Genomic DNA, 22,427 nt, shown 5'->3' with positions numbered 1-22,427 from the left:
GTACACAGTTCGTGTTGTCTGTAGTTCAACCGTGCCTAGATAGTCAATACTGCAGTTCGATCGTGTCCACATTGTTACTTTGTGCCAGGAAGGGCTCTCAACAAGGGAAGTGTCCAGACGTCTCGGAGTGAACCAAAGCGATGTTATTCGGACACGGAGGAGATACAGAGAGACAGGAACTGTCGATGACATACCTCGCTCAGGCCATCCGAGAGCTACTACTGCAGTGGATGACTGCTGCCTTTGGATTATGGCTCTGAAGAACCCTGACAGCAATGCCACTGTGTTGAATAATGCTTTTTGTGCAGCCACAGGACGTCGTGTTACGACACAAATTGTGTGCAATAGGCTGCATGATGCGCAACTTCTCTCCTTACGTCCATGGCGAGGTCCATCTTTGCAATTATGACACCAAGCAGTGCGGTACAGATGGGCCGATTGGACCGCTCAAGATTGGCATCACGTTTTCTTCAGCGATGAGTGTCGCATATGCCTTCAGCCAGATGGTTGTCGGAGACATGTTTGGAGGCAACCCGGTCAGGGTGAATGCCTTAGACACACTGTCCAGTGAGTGCAGCTAGGTGGAGATTCTCCGCTGTTTTGGGGTGGCATTATGTGGGGCCAATTTTTGCCGCTGGTGGTCACGGAAGGCGCCGTAACTGCTGTACGATACTTGAATGCCATCCACCGACCGATAGTGCAACCGTATCGGCAGCATATTGGTGAGGCATTCATCTTTGTGGATGACAATTTGCACCCCCATTGTGGACATCTTGTGAATGACTTCTTTCAGGATAACAACATCGCTTGACTAGAGTGACCAGTATGTTCTCCAGACATGATCCCTATTGAACATGCCGTGGATAGATTGAAAAAGGCTGTTTATGGGCAATGTGACCCACCAACCACTCTGAGGGATCTACGCCGAATCGCTGTTGAGGAGTGGGACAATCTGGACCAACAGTGCTTTGATGAACTCCTTGACAGTATGCCACGATGAATGCAGGTGTGCATCAGTGCAAGAGAACATGCTACTGGGCATTAGAGGTATCGATGGGTGCAGCAATCTGGACCACCACCTCTGAAGGTCTCGCTGTATGGTGGTACAACATGCAATGTGTGGTTTTCATGAGCAATAAAAATGGCGGAAATGATGTTTATGTTGATCTCTGTTCCAATTTTTTCTGTATAGGTTCCGAATCTATAGGAACTGAGGTGATGCAAAACTTTTTTTATTTTCTGAGGGTATTTGTGTGGAGGGGTAGCCTTGTAGAGAAATGAAATGTGGATAGTGGACAGTTTAGAGAAGAAGAGAATCTAAGTTTTGAAATGTGGTGCCGAATAACTAACGATGAGGTACTTTATTGAATTGGGGGGGGGGGGGGGGGGAAAGAAATTTGTGGCACAACCTCAGTTAAAGAAGCGATTACTTGATAGGACACATCCTGAAGCTTGAAGGAATCATCAGTTTGCCAATGGAGGGAAGTGTGGGGGGTAAAAATTGTTTGGGGGGGGGGGGGGCAAGACTTGACTACAGTGAGCGGGTTCAAGTGGGTGGAGGCTGCAGTAGTTACGCAGAGGTGAGGAGGCTTGCACAAGACAGAGTTGTGTAGAAAGCTGCAGCAGACCAGTTGTCAGACTGATGCTGCTGATGCTGCTGCTGCTGATGATGATGATGACAGAAACAATAACTACAACTGCCTAATATGAGTAATTATATCTTGCTGTCTTTACCAGCAAATCGAGATGTTCTGTGGGAGATTGAAGAAGAAGTTAATGCTTAATAGTGTGCAACAATTTGTTCATCAGGAGCATCGATGAAAATAACGGATAAAATTACTAGAAAACATTGCAGAATCAAACAGTGAAAAATCCAGGATGGAATAATGACAGTATTATGAAATGCATAGATTGCTACCCACCATAAAGTGGAGATGTCGAGTTGCAGATAGGCGAACAAAAAAACTGCTGTACTTTATAATACAGCCTGTATAACAGTGTTTTTGCGGTTTCTGTCTGCAACTCAGTGTCTCCCTCTATACGGTGAGTAGCGATCTATCCTTTCCGAGAAACATTGCTCCGTTCTTCGTCGTGACTGTGTTAGGTGTTTCACTGCATGTTGAGCAGTTTCATTATTTGATGGAGAAAAATAGGGAATTAAGGTGTACGGTGGACTCAGCGTGACAGTTGCAGTGCACTGAGCGTCACAGCTTTGTGCACCTACCGAAATCGGTACCACAGTGTGATTTTGTGAACATCTCTGTTGTAGCGCATCAGTGTTGTCACAGCTTTATAGTCGGTTACTGTTTTTGCTTGTGGCCATTAGTGCATCACAATTGAAACCTGGCAACAGACCTATGAGCTGTCAGCAATCTTCTTATGCCATGATGACTACATTTGTCTTGTTTTTTGTCATTTGAAGAAGCTGTCATATCCTCCTGTGACATCTCTTTTGAGGCACAAACATCATACTGAAAAGAATGTGTCCAGAAATGGTTTGAATGCATTCAGAAGTATACAGATTATATAAGTGAGTATTTTGTGAAGTGGTAAAACAATTTATACAAAGAAATTGTAATGTGGTCCTCCTGTACAAATACTTGTACTAAACAGGCATTGTGGATATAGCAAATATCTCTCAATTCAAAGGGGAGGTATAACTCGCTTTGTTTGGGTGTAAAAAATTGTCAGCAGAAACCTGTAAATTCAGGAAAAAGTTTTGTGGGATTTAATTGCAAAATTGCAGCTGGCCGAGGGCACTGCATATTTGTAGAGACTCACATGTATGTGGCAATTTAAGTAAATCTGCAAATAATTTGTGATGGTGAAGATTGTGCGTTACATGGTTCGCGGGAGGGGGGGAACGCTACAGATTGTTACTGAAGCCTGCTGTGAAATGGTGTATTGTGTAGCTGAACATAAGACAAATCCACATTTATAGGACTTGTGAATTTACAAGAAACCTTTGACAGTAAAGTGGAATACACTCTGTGTAACTGTGAAGTTAACAGGAATAAAATACAAAGAGCAAAATGTTATCTACTACTTGTACAGAAACTATACTGCAGTTGTAAGGAAGTGAGACAGGGTTGTAGTCTATCCCCCAAGTTACTCATTCCACGAAGTGAGTAAGGAAAATGAGGAGAAATTTGGAAAATGATAGCAAAGTACTTCACCAACAGTTAAATAAATTTTGTAGATAGGAAAATTCTTTGGAGAGAACCATAAAACATCCAGCCATCACTGACCATCAGGAGAAATGTCAGTACTGTAAACATTCTTGACACTAGCTTAACTTTCAAAACTAATACACTGTCCTATAAAAGTATCCAGACAGCTGTTAGTGAACATCAGTATAGGGTGTTTCCACCCTTTGCCTTTGTGACAGCTCAAGCTTCGTGGATGACATTTTTAAGCAGGTGTCTAAATGTCTACAGAGAAATGGCAGCTAATTCTTCCTCAAAAGCCAAACCAAAGGAGGTAGTGATTGTTGCACACTGGAATCTGGAGCCAAGTCAACATTCTAACACATCCTGAAGGTGTTCCATGTGTTCAGGTTGGGACTTGTGTTAGTTCTGTTAGTCGATTTTGGAATAACCGTGCTGGGAGGTAGCACAATAGCTAAAACAGAGTAGGAACCGGAATGAAATTTATGTAATGAGGGATAATTACTACTTGAAGTACTGGATTTAAAGCATGAATTCTTGTAGAAACTAAATTTGATTCCATGAACAGTCTTCCTCGCAACATAAGAAAAATGCAATGCAATGTACCGATACTGAAGTCACATGAACGGTATTTTGCAGCAACTTGATGCTTAACAAAAAGTCAATTGTCCAGATTAAAGTCATTATTAAGTTACGCTGACATACCTCTACCTTTCTGTGGTTGCCGATCATACAGTCCATCCATTAAATCTTGACGATTTGTGTGTGTGTGTGTGTGTGTGTGTGTGTGTGTGTGTGTGTACATATACAGGGTGTTTATAAATGAATATCGGGGTTTTAACGCTTTATAATATTTATTACATTAAACTTACAGCTATAAATGATATGTCAAATGAAGGAGCAACTCAGACAGTTGTGTTTGGCGTAGCGAAGTAAGCGATTGGTTAAACTTCACTGTACCCAAGCACTGGATAGGCCGCAAGGGGCCCAATGACAGGGCTTGCTTTGCACGACCTCCATGTTCACCCGACCTAACGCCGTGCGATTTTTCCCTTTGGGGCTTCATCAGGAATCACGTGTCCGTGCCTCCGCTACCAGCAGACCTCCCTGAATTAAGAAACCGGACTGAAGCAGCTGTTGCTATAATTACTGAAGGCACACTTATCAACGTTAGGCAACAACTCAGCTATAGATTTGATGTGTGCCGTGTGACAAATGGTGCTCACATTGAACATTTATAAGGTTCTTGGTAAAACTGAGTTGCTCTTTCATTTGACATATCATTTATAGCTATAAGTTTAATATTTTAAATATTATAAAGTGTTAAAACCCAAGTATTCATTTATAAACACCCTGTATATAAGATGTCTTGCAGGATGTAAGAAATTACTGCCTCCTGTTATGATTGCAGGTGAAAGTCATGATTTTTTATATATATATATATATATATATATATATATATATATATATATATATATATATATATATATATATATATATTTTAGATGGAAACATTCGACGTGGGAAAAATATATCTAAAAACAAAGATGATGAGACTTACCAAACGAAAGTGCTGGCAGGTTGATAGACACACAAAGAAACACAAACATACACACAAAATTCAATCTTTCGCAACCAACAGATGCTTCATCAGGAAAGAGGGAAGGAGAGGGAAAGACGAAAGAATGGGGGTTTTAAAGGAGAGGGTAAGGAGTCATTCCAATCCCGGGAGCGGAAAGACTTACCTTAGGGGGAAAAAGGACAGGAATACACTCGCGCACACACACACCTATCCATCCGCACATACACACACCCAAGCAGACAAATGTTATGAATTAATTTAGAATCATCTTAATTTTTACATATATTCAGGTAAGTTGGTTGAAAACACAGAAAAAGTTTCAGCTTGCTTGATTATAAACTTTGCCTTCTAGAATTTTTATAGTGGAACTAATGGTAGATTGTTACCTCTGGACTATAGCTTTAATAGATCTCCTATTATGTGTTATTAATACTACAATTCTGAAATTTGTTATAGCTCTATTATGTGGTAGGTTTTATTATCTGCTGTAACCAAAATTTTCTATCATTAAAATTACAGGTACTTAATTACTACAAATGGGTATATTTTAGTTAAAAATTTGATTTTCATTAAATTACTCAAAAACTGTATTTTTAAATTGAACTCTAGCATAAAACAAATTTTTATGTTTCTACGTTTAATATTTAGCGCCTTCAATTTTTCTTAAAAATGTGGATTCCGGTTGTAATTTTCATTCTTTTACTTTGAAACTTGGACAACTTATTTATGACCTCCATTGGCACATTCTGACCAAATTCTGGCTTTCTATCTTCATTATTTAGTGCCACTTATTTTTTTCTTAAAACTGTATTTTTACGAAAATATTGTTTATTTAATTACCTTAAGACTTGATATTTAAAGCATAATTACAATAAAATATATGTTGACAAAGTTCGAATATAAAATTTTGACTTTAGTTTTATACTTAATTATGGTGCAATACTTGTGCGTTACATGCAGACGTGTTAATGTGACGTGGCACTACTAACAGTGAACTGGGGTAAGACCCGGCACACTCGCTCGCCTCTGTATCTCACATACGATACAGCACTTGTTTCGCTTCAGGCTACTTACTTTGGCGACACACATGATGGCAGGTAACATTCTCCATGCATTTGGCAAACTCAAACCCTTCCATCGAATTGCCACAGGGTATATTGTGATTCATCTTTCAAAACCACTCATTTGCAGTCATCCACTGTCCAGTGGCATCGCACGTTACTTAACCTCAGGCACCGCTTAGAACCGACTACAGAAATCGTGGCTTACGAGGAGCGGCTCGATCATTGTACCCCCAGTCTCTTTAATTCCCTATGCCTCATTGTTCTGGCTTAACTGCTAGCAGCACTTTGGAATTCACGAGTGATTCTTTTTGCTGATTTTAAGCATTTTTTTTCAGCCACCGTCCGCAGTTATCTGCTTGGTGTCGATTTAGCTGCGGTTGTGTCCTTCCCATTCCAACGTCACAGTGACATCACCAGCAGTCAACTAGGCCAGTTTCAGAAGCTTTGAAATGTCACTGACAGATTTGTTACTCACGTGACATCCAATGCCGGCCCTCTCGTGGCCGATACTTTCTGCCTACTGCTTCTCTCCTCACAACACAGTACTCCCCACCTCCTTTTATATGGGTGGGTCTGCCTCTTGTGACATCTTATCGGTCAGTTCTGCATTGCGTGGGCATGTCCCAATACTTTGATCCGGTAGTGTAGTTCCTTGTTCAGGGAGGAGAGAGTGCTGGGTTAGGGAAGATTAGAAAGGAAAGTCCAGTCAGTCAGACCACTGGATGAGACCAACCTACCTGTAGTGATAGTAGGGAAAGGTAGGGAGACACCGTGCAAAATGGAAAAGTGTGGTAGAGGAGGATATGGATTGAAATTTGAAAGAAAAATTATGTAAGGACTGAGAGGCTTGGGTACGAGCTTACAAAATATAGCCTCATGAACTCAAAAGAACTCGCATATACAGGGTGATTCACGAAGATATGCAAATATTTTAATATCAAACAATGGAAAATCAGGATGGAATGTAACAATACGAGAGAAAGAAAGTTTCTACTCACCATATAGCGGAGATGATGAGTCGCGATAGGCACAATAAAAAGATTCACACAATCAAAGATTTCGGCCATTAAGGCCTTTGTCAGCAGTACACACACACACACACACACACACACACACACACACACACACACGCACACACACACACATCTTGCACACACGTGAGTGTGTGTGTGTGTGTGTGTGTGTGTGTGTGTGTGTGTGTGTGTCTACTGCTGACAAGGGCCTTAATGGCCGAAAGCTTTAATTGTGTGAATCTTTTTATTGTGCCTATCGCGACTCAGCATCTGCACTATATGGTGAGTAGCAACTTTCCTTCTCTCATATTGTTACGAATATTTTAATATGTTATTCTACAAGTAAAACTAAAGAAAAAAAGTTTATATAAACATAGGTCCGGAAATGTTTGGTTACGATGTTACGGCTAATAAAAGATTTTGCCTGAAATGTAGCAATTTCGCTAATATGAAGCCATCTGGGGAATCTAATAAAACATGTCTCAGACGTGAATCTGCAGTAGTTTTCCGGAACATCCAGAGAAGCAAAGAGGCATTACTTTCTCGCATTGTGAATGCAATAGACGAAATTAAGAGCAACCTTTTGAAATTGAAACGAGCAACAAAATCTGTTCATACACGTGCAGCTAAATGCATTGAACTCGGTGGAGACATTTTTGAACATTTATTATAAATGGATTGTGAAATTGTATGTACACTGTACAACTTCCTTAACACTGAGCTTTGTTTTTTCTGGTTTAACATGAATTCTCATGTGCTGTGGTATTAATAAAAGCAGATTATCTGACACATTCATACAGTTTCAGTTAACATTATTACCATCATTTTTCCAAAATTAAGTTCTCTACAACTTCTGTTGAAAACTTTGTGCAATTGTCTGGAACTTAAAAAACAAATCGGGCCAAGTAGATAATAAACTAAAAATTTTACGAAATTACATCATTGCTTCTCTGGATGTTCTGGGAAACTACTGCAGATACATGTCTGGGACATGTTTTATTAGATTCAGCAGATCACTAACAACAAAATTAATGGAAATTGTGCTTTACTTTAACCTCGTACAGTTTTGCGATGGCTTCATATTAGCAAAGTTATTAAATTTCAGGAAAAATCTTTTACTAGCCGTAACTCCGTGACTAAACATTCGCAGACTTATGTTTATATGAACTTTTTTCTTTAGTTACACTTGTAGAATAACATATTAAAATATTTCCATATCTTCGTGAATCACCCTGTACACACACACACACACACACACACACACACACACACACACACACACACACACACACACACACAGGCGATCCCATGATGATGATCGTGATACAAACTTTCAGGGATGACAGAGAACAATAAATGTTATCAGTTTGAGTTAAGGGCCCTGGTCTGGAACCAACAAGAGCTGAAACTTGTAAGTGAAAATGATTGTGACATTTCCAACAGAGTTCTTTAGAGCTCATGAGGCTTTATTTTACAAACTCATACTCAAGTCTCCTTGTATAAATTTTCTTTCAAATTTCAATGCATATCCTCCTCTACTACATTTTTCCATTTTCCATGGGGTCTCCCTTCCTTTCCCTAGTATCTCTACAGGTAGGTCCGTCTCATCCTGTGGTCTGACTGACTGTACTTTCCTTTCTAATCTTCCCCAACCTGTCACTCTCTCCTCCCAGAACAAGGAGCTACACTATCTGATCAAAGTATCTGGACATGCCTGTGCAATGCAGAATTGACTGATGAAATGTCACAGTCCTGCTTCTTCGGCCACTGGTGCACTGACTTTTTCACAGTGTCTGCGTCTTTGAAGTGACACCCCCGACAAGCTGCTTTTAGTGGGCCACAGAGACAGAAGACTAGCATTGCAAGTTTGAGGCTGTATGGCCAATGGGGCGAGACTTCAGCAGGGAAGTGACTGCTGTGTAGTCTTGCATTGTCATGCAAGAAAAGAACATGTGCCTCAACTTTTGATGGGTGGACTTACTGAAGAAGTGCTTTTGACTTCTTGAGGATTTCACATATCTGGTAGAATTTGTTGTGTACCATTTCTCCAAAAAAAGAACCAGAATCACACCCTCTGTATCCCAAAACATTGTTGCTGTAACTTTCCTAGCAGAATGCAGTGTTTAAAAGTTTTTTTCCTTGTCACTGTGTCTGGCAGTGCAATTCTGTCAGCTGACCATCAGACTTGTGTTGAAAAAAATGAACCGAGTGTCATCTCCAGCCACAGTTTTCGCCAAAAACACCTCCCATCCATACTGAAGCCCTGCTACAGATTCACTGCAGATGTTTTCCTTGCCTTTGTGCTGTGTTCGGGCTATGTTTTAGGTACCCAGTGTTCACAAGTCTAGTAGTAGCCCATGTTTTCTGTTGTGGTCACCACACTATCTTTACTGACAAAAACCTGCCAACACAGTTAGTCTGCAGTTACCGAGCAGTCATCGCGAACAATTTGGTCGATACCCTGAATGTCGTGTGAAGTCATTGCAGTCGCTGACTAGCCACTCCACGTCGCAACGACTGACAATGTTTACGCTCCAGCTTTTCTACGGTGATGAACCCATTACTGGACGACAGAGTCGTGCACCCTTTCGTACACTTTCTTCAGCCTTTCACGAATGCGATTGTGTGTTTCACATTGTACAGGAAGGAATTTTATTACTAATTTCTGCCTTATAAATAAGACAGTGTTGGCCATTTTCTAAGCTTATCCAGTGGTACTATCTATCATCGTAGGGTGCTGTCACTAGAGGAGGCTGTAGGAGAAGCTTTTGGTAAGTGTGCCAAATATGTGATTACTAGACTACTGACTTGATAAAGGAGAAAAATAATACAAAGCATTAAAATCTGTACAATATGTAGGAATCTATAGCGCACATCCTTTAAATATGTTGTAGATTTGTTAATAATTATACTGTGCCGTACACTTTGCAGCGGTACGAGAAGCCGGTGGTGACGGAGCACAGCCACATGGAGCTGTTCCAGCGCCACAAGAAGCTGCTGGACAACCGACAGCAGTACGCGCTGCGTGAGCTCTTCCGCTGGAGGGACAAGATGGCGCGCCAGGAGGATGAGAGCATCGGGTGAGTGCAGCGAGTGGTTAAAACGTCAAAAATAATGACTGCTAAAATATTGCACTTGACCTCTCCTGATCTCTTTCACGTTCACTCACATTATTACTGCACATCCTTTTAAGTTACTGTAAATTTGGTAAAATATTCTATAATATTGTATTAAAATGCAAAATCAATAATGACAAAGGGCTTTGTGGCTGTCACCTACAAAAATTGATCCTGTAGTTCCGCCTTGTGTAAATGGAGTGGGGCTGCGGCTGGACAAAGACTTGAAGAAAATAAATACTGACAGCCATAATTTTACTAGTGATCCTGGCAATACTCCACAATTGTTAAATATGTATGAGAGTTGCATACACATCCTAAATCCCTTGGCAGCCCCTTCCATCCCCTCCTGCCCATCTTCTCATTAGGGTATCACGCAAAAATTGGAAGAAAATGCTAGCGGCAGACTTAAACATTTGTCAGTTGTGTGCTAGCTCACGTGGGACTTTCACATGGGTGTTGCTCATATGCTTTCAGAGTATGGCCTATCACAGACTCATTACATATTTCTGCTAATGTGCCTGCCCCACACAGAGTGATGACTTTGGGGTGGGTTTGGCCATACAATGCCTGGCATATGAATATTTTAGTATTTCGGAAACTACATAGTGGCTTGAAAAACTGTGAGGTTAGATGTGACTAATTGGACTGAGTTCTATGTTTGAGTGATAAATTAGTTCACAAAGTGGATAGGTAATTAACAAAGTGAAGAAGATGACAGAACTATTTAGTATGCTTATACTGTCAATTCCCCAAGCCATATGTACACTTATAATCATTTATATTAATTTTGGCAAATTGTTAATTAATGGCTTAATTAATTAATGGAGGATGTCATTCAGACAGGAAAATTAGAACACTGAAAGTGTAGTGTTAGAAGTTGGAATCTAATAAGCACAGTGGCATAAATGACCACAGGAGTTGTGTGTGTTTCCAAATGTTACTACCAGTTACCTTTTAAGTTAGACATAGGAAAATTAGAACATTATTGTAAGACCTGGATTGTTAAATTTCTACTAGGAGGTGTCAGTGTGTCCAGTAAGACAGATTAGCTCATTCATAATCATTGTAATAGGTTCAGTTACTCATTAGTTTTAATTAATAAAGTTTTCAGTAAAACTGATTATAATATTACAACCAGTAGATCAGAAATTGTCATAGGAACATTCCATTAGCAGGAAATATAGTGCGAACAATATTTGGAAATATTTCAGTGTGTTTTATAAGGCACAGCCAAATGAAAATGAGACAGATGGGAAAAAACAAGTAAACTGTTTTCAAAAATAATGAGCATAACTGTTAATACGTTTATTCTACTGTGAAAGAAGATGCTTTCATGGAAAACCATGAATGTACCCAGGTGTGCAGCCCTTCATCTGAAGCAAATTGGTGGCCAGAAATGTCTTTTCAGGGCTCTGAAAACTGGAAATCACCTTGGGTGAGATTGAAATTGTATGGAGTGTGTATAAGGGCTTTTCAACAAAATTTCTGCAGTGAACTCGAAACCACCTTTCCAACACGGGGTTGGGCATTACCCTGGAATGCCGTCTCAACTATGCTGCAGAAGTTTTGCTGGCAAGCCCTTACACATCCTCCATACAGTCTTGATATCTCCCCATATGATTTCCACATTTTTGGAGTCCCGAAGAAAGACATTCATGGTGGTCAATTTGTTTGGACGAAGAGGTGCACACCTAGTACAATCATGATTACACTGGCAATTGTGCACATTTTTCCATGAAGGCATTGATCATATTGTCTCACTGTGGGATAAATGAATTAAGTTAGGAAAGAATCTTATTATTACCAGGAGTTTAAGGATAACAGATGCAAAGGTTTGAGCTTACTGTGTTATGAGGCAGGATCGGAAAGTAATGCACGTTAATTTTTTTTACCCTGGTATTGCAGCTGGTATGTTGAAATTTCACGACAATATAGTTTGAAGTTCCGCACTGCAGAGAGTATTCTGTCTTCATGTGCAGCTCTGGCAGAAGCTGCCTGAACTACGAAACAGACATGGTGAGCATGTTGTTACTGTCATCAGCTTGTGAAGAGCAGCAAAGTGTAGTTTGATATTTGTGAACCAAAGAGGATAAACTGGATGAAATACACAAGATTATGTGTGGTGTGTATGGGGACTACTGTATATACCATAGCAGTGCCTCAAGGCAGTGTGCATTCTTCCCAGAGGGCTGTATGAAACTTAGTGATTTGCCACACTCTGGGTGGTGAGTAACAGCTCCAAACCCACAGAATGCCAGAGCCATTGAGGCAGCAATCTTGAACGACTGGTGTGTACAACTGCGAACCTTATCACAGCAGTTCAACATTTCCTACGGTGAGGTGTATGATATTAATCGTGATATGGTGAAATTTCATAAAGTTAGTGCTCATTGGGAGCCAAAGTACCTGAAAGACAACCACAAGGGCCAGCTCAGATCACTTAACACATTACACCACAGAAGGGCATGACTTTCTGAAAGCAGTCAGCACTGGTGATGAATCATGGGCATACCACTAGATGCCCGAAATCGAGCAGGCCACTGTGAAGTGGAAACCTGCTGGTTCCCCAGTACAAAAAAATATTGAGAGTGAGTCAGTCTGCTAGGAAAATGACTGAGACAGTGTTCTGGGATATGCACGGTGTGTTATTGGTGGACTCTGCTGAACATGGGAGCATTGTGAATGCCAAACCCTACAATACAACTTTAAGTTATGTTGTGCCCTTTGTGACAAACTCCTCAACATTAATGCTGACGGTGTCAAACTTCTTCGTGACAATCCTCGTCCCCACGTTGCTGCTCCTGCTCACAAGAAAAATCGCCAGATTTGGGAGGGAGGTGCTCCGGCATCCACCGTACAATCTGGACCTTGCACCATCAGACATTCATCATTTCAGCGTCATGTAGAAATTTGTGGCCGGCCAGTGATTTGCGACAGATGCGGAAGTGAAATCGGCAGTCTGCAGATGGCTATACTCTTAACTAAACGAACTTCTATGGACAGTGCATACTGAAAATGTCATCGTGATGGGAGAAATGTGTTGAGAACGTGGGTGGCTGTGTGGGAAAGTAGGTAAGAGGTTTAAGTTCATTTGTTTTTTAGTTCCTATTAAACTTTTTGGCAGCAAAATTATCATGTGTTACTTTCCAATCTTCCCTCATGTAAGTGGTTATGTTAGGTGCACATTGTTTTGCGTGGTCATCAATACACAGTTCCTCATCACTGCTGACTGTACTCTGAGCCCCTGCTATTGTAGTGTCAGTGTGACGTGTGTGTGTGTCAACAGGTACGTGCTGCCGAACCACATGCTGCTGCAGATCTCGGAGGTGCTGCCACGCGAAATGCAGGGCATCCTCGCCTGCTGCAACCCCATCCCGCCGCTGGTCCGCCAGCATCTTAACGCCCTCCACCAGATCGTCCTCAAAGCACGAGACCAGCCCCTCGTCCGGGTGAGTTTCTGGACTGGAGGATGAATTGTCTTTATTTTTGGCTCGTTATAGATGTCAGTTTTTTTTGTATTTAAATGTTTGCATGTAGGACAATCTGCCACAGCAGTTGCTACAATTGATTCGTATTGGTTTTCCATCTTAACCCTTTGCGGCCCACTGGCTACAATTGTGTACATTAAATTTTACTTTCTCTTAGTTGGAACAGAAATGTTTTTCGCCAGACCTCATGTACACGTTTATTAATGTTCACCGTTTTTACTCGAATCTAAGCCGCACCTGAAAAATGAGACTCGAAATCAAGGGAAAAAAAATTTCCCGAATCTAAGCCGCACCTGCAATTTGAGACTCGGAATTCAAGGGGAGAGAAAAGTTTAGGGCCGGACCTCCAAATCAAAACAACGTTGGTCCATTGTAATATGAGACACAATTTAGGTCGAATGAATGACGATACAGCTACAGTAGTTTGTTCAAGTCGTAAGCTTAGCAGTTAAGCTTTACCAGGTAGCCATTGCTATGCGTCAGACGCTCCATCCGTATTTATACGGGTACCCTTCCTTTTTCACATGCTTCGTCTGGTTTGAATCGATTGCTTATTTTTCTTTGATCTGATAAGTTCGGGTTTCTTTGTTATAGGTGTTTACGTTACTCTAAGCTGAAAATGCATTATTGTACTGTGTCATGCCTGTTTTGTCGCATTCTGACAATGTGTGTTTACGACTTGCCCTCGCTTGCGGCATGGCTTGCTTTTGTGCGCGCTACCGCCGCTTACAATAAAAAAAAAAAAAAATAAAAAAATAAAAATAAAAAAAAAAAAGAAGAGAGAGAGAGAGAGAGAGAGAGAGAGAGAGAGAGGAATCGTCTCATTAGCGAAACAATGGCAAGAGCCTGCTATTTGTTGTTACTTACACTGCTGCTTTCTTTGATAGTGATCAACAACAACCAAGTAATAGACTGCGTATGATAGAAGATGTTCTGAATGAGAGTTTAGCTAAAGTTTTCTCCGTTTGAAAATCTTTGCAGACGCCTCTTTTGTACATTACATTCTGCACAGAGATTAGAGCCATCTTAGATTTAAAAATCTAGTTAATTGCTGTGCTTCATTTCTGACTGTATCACTATTAGGCATAAGAATAATATGAATATAAACATGACATGATATGTATATTCTTCCACGTTTGCTGTTGTCTCACACTAGTTTCGTAGTTTATTAGGCAGACAGAATTTAAATGAGATAGCAGCAAACATGAAAGAATACATGGCAAAATGTTTGTATTCATATTATTCTTATGGTGAAGAGAATACTGCATGTGATTCACAATTCATAAAAGTTCCTATTAGCAACCATCTCTTCTCACAGGTAGGAAAAAATTCAGAACGTAGAGTTGGCCATATTGACAAACATCCGAAACAGTCTTGCCAGTCGGACCATTGAAATGCTGCTACATTTGAAGATGAACAATACGGAATTTGTATTTACTTCGTTGGATAACGTATGAAAATGCAGTCATCGAAACTTGGGGCGGAGAAAAAAGCTCTTCTTCCACCTTTAAAAATTTATTTACTGACGCAGAGGTTTTGGCGCCAGTATTTATATTTGTGCCTGCAAAGCATGCCTGTGTAGTGCTACGTTATTTGATGGCTGAAGTTAGTTGTGGCGGCACCTACCAACATTCTTCAGAATTTCCGCTTACTTTGCACTTGATTCTAAGACGCAGGTGGTTTTTTGGATTACAAAAACCGGAAAAAAGTGCGGCTTAGATTCGAGTAAATACGGTAATCTCTGTATAATGTACATCTGCTGCCAGGTGTTGGGTTTCACTATAAAAATATCAACAAGTCAGTGTAGCTGTGCATAGTAGCTTTTGACCATCAGAATACACAGAAATGGTTGGCTAGTCATAGTCCACTGTATAATTCAGTATTATTATTGTTATATTGCATGGTAGTTATAGAATGATCAGTTTATTTGTTAGAACAGTGAATATTTCAAAATTAGTTATTTTAGTCCATAAAAAGAAGCAAAGTGTACAGAGTATATTTTGAAAATGGGTACATATTTTTGTATACATTTTGGATCTAAAATCATTAAAAGGTCACCTATGAGCATTACAGCATAAAGAAAAATTTTCCTTTCTCCAGAAAGTGTTAAGCGTACTGCAAATAGGGAGTATGTTTCACCAGATACTTCTCACTTTTGTGTATAAAGCAGTTTCTCTGGTCATTCTGGAAATATCAGACACACAATTGGTACCAAATTGTAAAGAGAGATGGGGAGGGGGGGACAAAAATATAGAAACATAACACATTACTGTGCCTAATACGGTGTAAGAAAACTGTTGGCATTCATAACAGATTCCTGTCATCTTAGTAGATAAATAAAAGTCCTGTATTGCTTTTAAGGGCATCTTATACCATTCTTCTTGCAAATTAGTAGCAAGTCCAGGTAATGATGATGGAGATGGACAATGATCAAGCACCCTTGTCTGTGAAATAGACAGCAAACTGCCATCAACTCTTCGAATGAAGCACTACTGTAATGATTGAATTCAGTACATCCAGTGATTTATGGCTATATATGAACTGTACGTCTGGAGTACAGCTTTGTATGGTAGTGAAACATGGACAGTGGGAAAACCAGAATAGAAGAGAATCAAAGCATTTGAGATGTGGTGCTACAGATGAATGTTGAAACTTAGGTGGACTGATAAGGTACGGAATGAGGAGGGTCTGTGCAGAATCTGAGAGGAAAAGAACATGTGGAAAACACTGATAAGGAGAAGGGACAGGATGATAGGAGATCTGTTAAGACATGAGGGAATGGCTTCCGTGGTACTAGAGGGAGCTGTAGAGGGCAAAAACTGTAGAGGAAGACGGAGATTGGAATGCATCCAGCAAATAATTGAGGACGTAGGTCGCAAGTGCTACTATGAGATGAAGAAGTTAGCACAAGAGAGGAATTCGTGGTGGGCCACATCAAACCAGTCAGAAGACTGATGGAAAAGAAAGACATGTTTGTTTATTTGGAGAGATGCATATGGAACCTGAAGATAGCATAATGAAATGCTGAAACTGGTAGCCTTCAAAATAAAATAAAAACTGCTGTTGGTGAATTTCATTGGCACTGACAATTATGTAACCAGCCAATGTCCCATGTCCGTGATGCACCAACAGAGACAACTTATCATCATGTCCATGCAACCACTCCTGGACGACAGCGGCCCTGTCATGTTGGAACACAGCACCACCATTGGGGAACAAACATTGTACCGTGGAATGGACCTGATCAGCCAAAATGGTCACATGATGCTTGGCAGTAATGCGACTTTTGCAGAGTAACTGCGGGACCCACGGCATACCACGATATGTCTGCCCGAATCATCACCAAACACCCTGCTATGTTTCACTCTTTGCAGCAGGCAGTCTGCATCATAGGCGTGGGGCAGTGTACGCCAGTTGTAAACTCGCCAGACATTGGAAGCAGTGTGGAACAAGACTGATCCACCCAAACGACTTTCATCCATTGCTCCGCAGTTCAGGTATTATGGCTTCAGCACCAAGTTTTCTGAGAAAGTGGTTTCTTCATGCTGTTTTGTTGCTGTCAGAGTTTGCAAGTGTGACATTCAGTTCTGCAGTAACTTTGCTATCTGTTGTCCTCATAATTTTTGTCACAGTCCTCTTCAGTGACCTTCTGTCACAGTCACTCGACGTGCACACTCTTTTGTGTGCTTTGTGACTTAGATTTGATGTTTCTGTGCTTTTCCTAAGTGCACTATAAATCCTTGGTACGGTGCCTCTTGGAACATAAGACACGTAAGCTACCTTGATTACGGAGGCACCCATCGTACAGGCACTAACAATTTGCCCACATTTGAATTCACTTAGCACACACATGTTGTTGTTGTTGTTGTTGTTGTTGTTGTTGTGGTCTTCAGTCCTGAGACTGGTTTGATGCAGCTCTCCATGCTACTCTATCCTGTGCAAGCTTCTTCATCTCCCAGTACCTGCTGCAACCTACATCCTTCTGAATCTGCTTAGTGTATTCATCTCTTGGTCTCCCTCTACAATTTTTACCCTCCACACTGCCCTCCAATGCTAAATTTGTGATCCCTTGATGCCTCAGAACGTGTCATACCAACCGGTCCCTTCTTCTTGTCAAGTTGTGCCACAAACTCCTCTTCTCCCCTATTCTATTCAATACCTCCTCATTAGTTATGTGATCTACCCATCTAATCTTCTGCATTCTTCTGTAGCACCACATTTCGAAAGCTTCTATTCTCTTCTTGTCCAAACTGGTTATCGTCCATGTTTCACTTCCATACATGGCTACACTCCATACAAATACTTTCAGAAACGACTTCCTGACACTTAAATCTATACTCGATGTTAACAAATATCTCTTCTTCAGAAACGATTTCCTTGCCATTGCCAGTCTACATTATATATCCTCTCTACTTTGACCGTCATCAGTTATTTTGCTCCCCAAATAGCAAAACTCCTTTACAACTTTAAGTGTCTCATTTCCTAATCTAATTCCCTCAGCATCACCCGACTTAATTCGACCACATTCCATTATCCTCGTTTTGCTTTTGTTGATGTTCATCTTATATCCTCCTTTCAAGACACTGTCTATTCCGTTCAACTGCTCTTCCAAGTCCTTTGCTGTCTCTGACAGAATTACAATGTCATCGGCGAACCTCAAAGTTTTTATTTCTTCTCCATGGATTTTAATACCTACTCCAAATTTTTCTTTTTTTTTCCTTTACTGCTTGCTCAATATACAGATTGAATAGCATCGGGGAGAGGCTACATCCCTGTCTCATTCCCTTCCCAACCACTGCTTCCCTTTCATGTCTCTTGATTCTTATAAATGCCATCTGGTTTCTGTACAAATTGTAAATAGCCTTTCGCTCCCTGTATTTTACCCCTGCCACCATCAGAATTTGAAAGAGAGTATTCCAGTCAACATTGTCAAAAGCTTTCTCTAAGTCCACAAATGCTAGAAACATAGGTTTGCCTTTCCTTAATCATTCTTCTAAGATAAGGCGTAAGGTCAGTATTGCCTCACGTGTTCCAATATTTCTACGGAATCCAAACTGATCTTCCCCGAGGTCGGCTTCTACTAGTTTTTCCATTCGTCTGTAAAGAATTCGCATTAGTATTTTGCAGCCGTGACTTGTTAAACTGGTAGTTCGGTAATTTTCACATCTGTCAACACCTGCTTTCTTTGGAATTGGAAGTATTATATTCTTCTTGAAGTCTGAGGGTATTTCGCTTGTCTCATACATCTTGCTCACCAGATGGTAGAGTTTTGTCAGGACTGGCTCTCCCAAGGCCGTCAGTAGTTCTAATGGAATGTTGTCTACTCCCAGGGCCTTGTTTCGACTCAGGTCTTTCAGTGCTCTGTCAAACTCTTCACGCAGTATCGTATCTCCCATTTCATCTTCATCTACATCCTCTTCCATTTCCATAATATTGTCCTCAAGTACATCACACTTGTATAGACCCTCTTTATACTCCTTCCAACTTTCTGCCATCCCTTCTTTGCTTAGAACTGGGTTTCCACCTGAGCTCTTGATGTTCATACAAGTGGTTCTCTTTTCTTCAAAGGTCTCTTTAATTTTCCTGTAGGCAGTATCTATCTTACCCCTAGTGAGACATAACGTACTCACAACTATGTAGAACACAGTTCTCACGATGACTGACACTTGCAACATATTGGAGACATTGTGCAGGCGTGGTTCGTGGTCAAATACGACAGTGCAACATGCAGGCTTGGCTGGCATCTGAGTTTATGTTCAAGCACGCATTTCTCACAGCATAGCCATATATTTTTGTACATTATGTATCTATATTTGCAGAATAAGCACAGAAGTTGCGCTCTGTAAATCAAACAAAAATGCATACGGTGAAGAATACAGTTTTATTTTCAGTAAACTTAAGACGGAAAAATTGTCAATGTTAATCCTTCTGATTGTTTGCCATCCTGTACTCAGTCAGTCTGCATCCTGACTGTTTAATGCCACCTGCTCCCTAAGCAGTGTTCTTCAGTTGTAAATGAGTGCACTTTCTTGAAAGTACCTTTTTAAATTATGTACTTGGTCCAAACAGTTGTGCTTAGATTGCCACCTTCAAGGAATTTACACTTTCCTCCATAGTGCACTGGGCTGACGTCGGTCCCACTCTGAGCTGATCGGTCCGACTTTGATATGCACGTATAACAGAAAAAGCTGACATCGAGCCAGAGGGTCGAAAATATGGGAGCCTTGTGTAACACGACAAGAAACAGTATTTGTACTAGCTTTTGAGCTCTTGCCTTTTTCCTGATGAAGATACACACATGACCACCCAGACATCCAAACATACACTCCCACAATAGTAGTCAGAGGGATGCCACTATTACAGGTGTGTTCTCTCTCTCTCTCTCTCTCTCTCTCTCTCTCTCTCTCTCTCTCTGTGTGTGTGTGTGTGTGTGTGTGTGTGTGTGTGTGTGTGTGTGTACTTTGAGTAGGAGAAGAACAAGAGCTCAATAGCTAGTGTAAATATTGTTCTCTGTTGCATGTTTTTATGTGGTACAGTCCCTTGTGCGCGAGTGGTTGCCTTTCCCATTATTACTTACCTGATTTTTTTCCATCCCGGAATTTCCATTATTGTTGTGAAATTACAACTTTGCTAGCTTTCAGATAGTTTTCTCTGAATGGTCTCCTTTACTACTAAACTATTTACATTCTGTGTGTACTTTCCTTACCATATTAGCAAAATTACATGTGTTAATAATGTGTACATGGGTTTTGCCTAGCACAGCAGCTGTTAGAATTGTATCAGACCAGTATAGCCTCTGTATACTGCTAAACAGTTTTGGTAGAATGCAGTTAACAAGATGATCTAACCTGCACTAAAATGTAGGACTCCATAAATCTGTTACAACATATGAATTACCAAGTATAGGATATTTTTCTTTTATTTTTTCTTCGTCTCCTCTTTTAAATAACAACTCTCTCTCCAACTAAAATTTGAATGTACGTTATTCTCATACACACTTTTGGAGAAAAATAAACCTTGACAGGAATTTTTTAGAGCAAAAGGTATAAAACCTCGCTTGTTCTGAAGAAAAGCTAGTGTGTTACCATGTTCTAGTTGTTTTTGTATATGCATGGCTACTGCTCAATCATGTGGTAGGTGGTGTGTGACTATGATTGTACATCACATTGCTTCTGTTTGTGTTATGTTTAATTACTATGTTTGCCTTTTGTTAATGGTAGCATTTAGCTCAGACACTTTGAAGGAGAATGCTTCAGACATGGCCAGATGATGTGACTCGTATTTGGCAGGTCGCTTGTGTACAACCTAAAATTAAAGTCACTTAAGATATTTTGGTTTAAACACACCGTCCCTTCCCCCCACTGCTTTTGAGAAAACTGTCCCCTGAGGTCCTGACGTGACATTCAGTCGATTACGAATTGTCTGTTACAACAGATAACAGGAAACTAAGCACTTCTCATCATGCAAGGGGTTCTTAAATGCGTAATTTGCTAGAAATTGTGGAAAGAACTTTTTGCTGCTTATGTACCCATAAGGTAAGTGCTGTTCAATGAAAGCAACCCTGGTGTAGCAACCATCTCTCTTTCTCTTTTCTTCAATCCCCCTCACCTAAAAAAATGGAATATGAGGGTTAAAAATGGAAATAAATCAAAACTGTATAATAAGCTATGCAGATAAATTTCTCAAACAACTTGGATGAATAGATAGTTAAAGTTTTGTTCCTTGTTGCATGAAAACAATTCTGAGAGGAGAGCTATGAAGATGAGCATTTGACGCATGTTATGCATAAGGTAGAGGAATGAACTCTTGCCCCAGTTGTAATATATGTTAAATAACACATTCATAAGTGATGCTGTGTTCCATTAAGACACCTGTAAACCTGAAGTTTTCTTATGCTTATTACAGACTAATGTTTAATTTGCTCCTCAGGGCATAGAAGAGTTCAGTCATTTAACCGACTCACTAGGGAATATTTATGTCACTTGCTCCAAATTTAGTAAACTGACAAAATGAGGTTAGTATGATATTGGTTCCTTGGTGTAGACAAACGAATGCTGTCATGTATGACAGAATGTTTACAGATGACAAGGGTCAAGCGACTCGCACGGTAGAGGTAATACTAATGAGATAAAAACTTTATTTCGAGGCTTCAAAATTTTGATCTGATTCTGGAGCCCCAATGTGAATTGCACACGTGTGTATGCAATAACAATTGCCAGCATAATTCCTGATAAATTTTCAACACCGATTTTTCAGGAAATGTTATCAGGTATGTAGGATGCATCAAAATTAATTCCCAAAAAAGAAATATTTTGAAATAAAAACAGTCATTTTCAGCTGAATGTGTGGAAGGAACAATGTAACTTTGTGAAGATTGAGTTTGTTACATGTTCTCGGTGCTGTGAGTGTATTTGCTTCAAATATTTATATGACAAATACCATACGTGTAGCTGTTGTAAACAAATGGAAGGCATGTAACAGAGTTCAGTGAAAGAGCCGTTGTAAAGCGTCCAGGTACTTGACTATTCAAAATAGTGTTAGAAAGTTATTTACTTACCTTGTTGTTATGCTTTATTGATTTACTTATCATATCCCTACCAATTTTGAAACTGGGAAAAAATGAAGAATGCACTTGAGAATCGAAAACGAGTCCTCTGCTCCCCAACCTGATGCCTCGGTCACTGCACCAGTGGCACTTCTTTTGCATAGTGTGTGCCTTGCAGGTGCACGAGCATCAACCAAAAAAGTTTTTCCTCAATTTCTAGTAAAATAGGCACTTGTAGACCCCATATGATGATAAAAAATGCCCAGTTTTCAATTTGATGCCAATCCCGTCAATTCTGCATCAATTGTGCCTCATGAATTTTAGGGGTGGTTGAGTGTTGAGCTGAAATATCTTATTGTCTTTGTGTCTTTCATTTTAGGTTGTACTTCCCCCTCCCCCCACTTCCCCCTCCCCCCAAATTACCCTCCCCCCCCACTTTCCGCTCCCCC

At 40.4% G+C, this 22,427-nt stretch overlaps 1 protein-coding gene across 2 annotated transcripts in view; it reads left to right on the top strand.

Moving 5' to 3' along the window:
* LOC126427003 (exosome component 10) overlaps nucleotides 1-22,427 on the top strand; it is a 187,298-nt gene that overhangs the window by 92,923 nt on the left and 71,948 nt on the right. For both annotated transcript variants that reach the window (XM_050089155.1, XM_050089154.1), the window contains exons 10-11: nucleotides 9,758-9,906; nucleotides 13,232-13,394. In XM_050089155.1, coding sequence (XP_049945112.1) covers nucleotides 9,758-9,906; nucleotides 13,232-13,394 — 312 coding nt within the window. The remainder of the gene's footprint in view (nucleotides 1-9,757; nucleotides 9,907-13,231; nucleotides 13,395-22,427) is intronic.

Source organism: Schistocerca serialis, chromosome 11, assembly GCF_023864345.2.
Source record: "Schistocerca serialis cubense isolate TAMUIC-IGC-003099 chromosome 11, iqSchSeri2.2, whole genome shotgun sequence".
Taxonomy (NCBI): Eukaryota; Metazoa; Arthropoda; class Insecta; order Orthoptera; family Acrididae; genus Schistocerca; species Schistocerca serialis.
The sequence above is the reverse complement of the archived record's forward strand: the minus strand, read 5'-3'. Positions and strand labels throughout refer to the sequence as shown.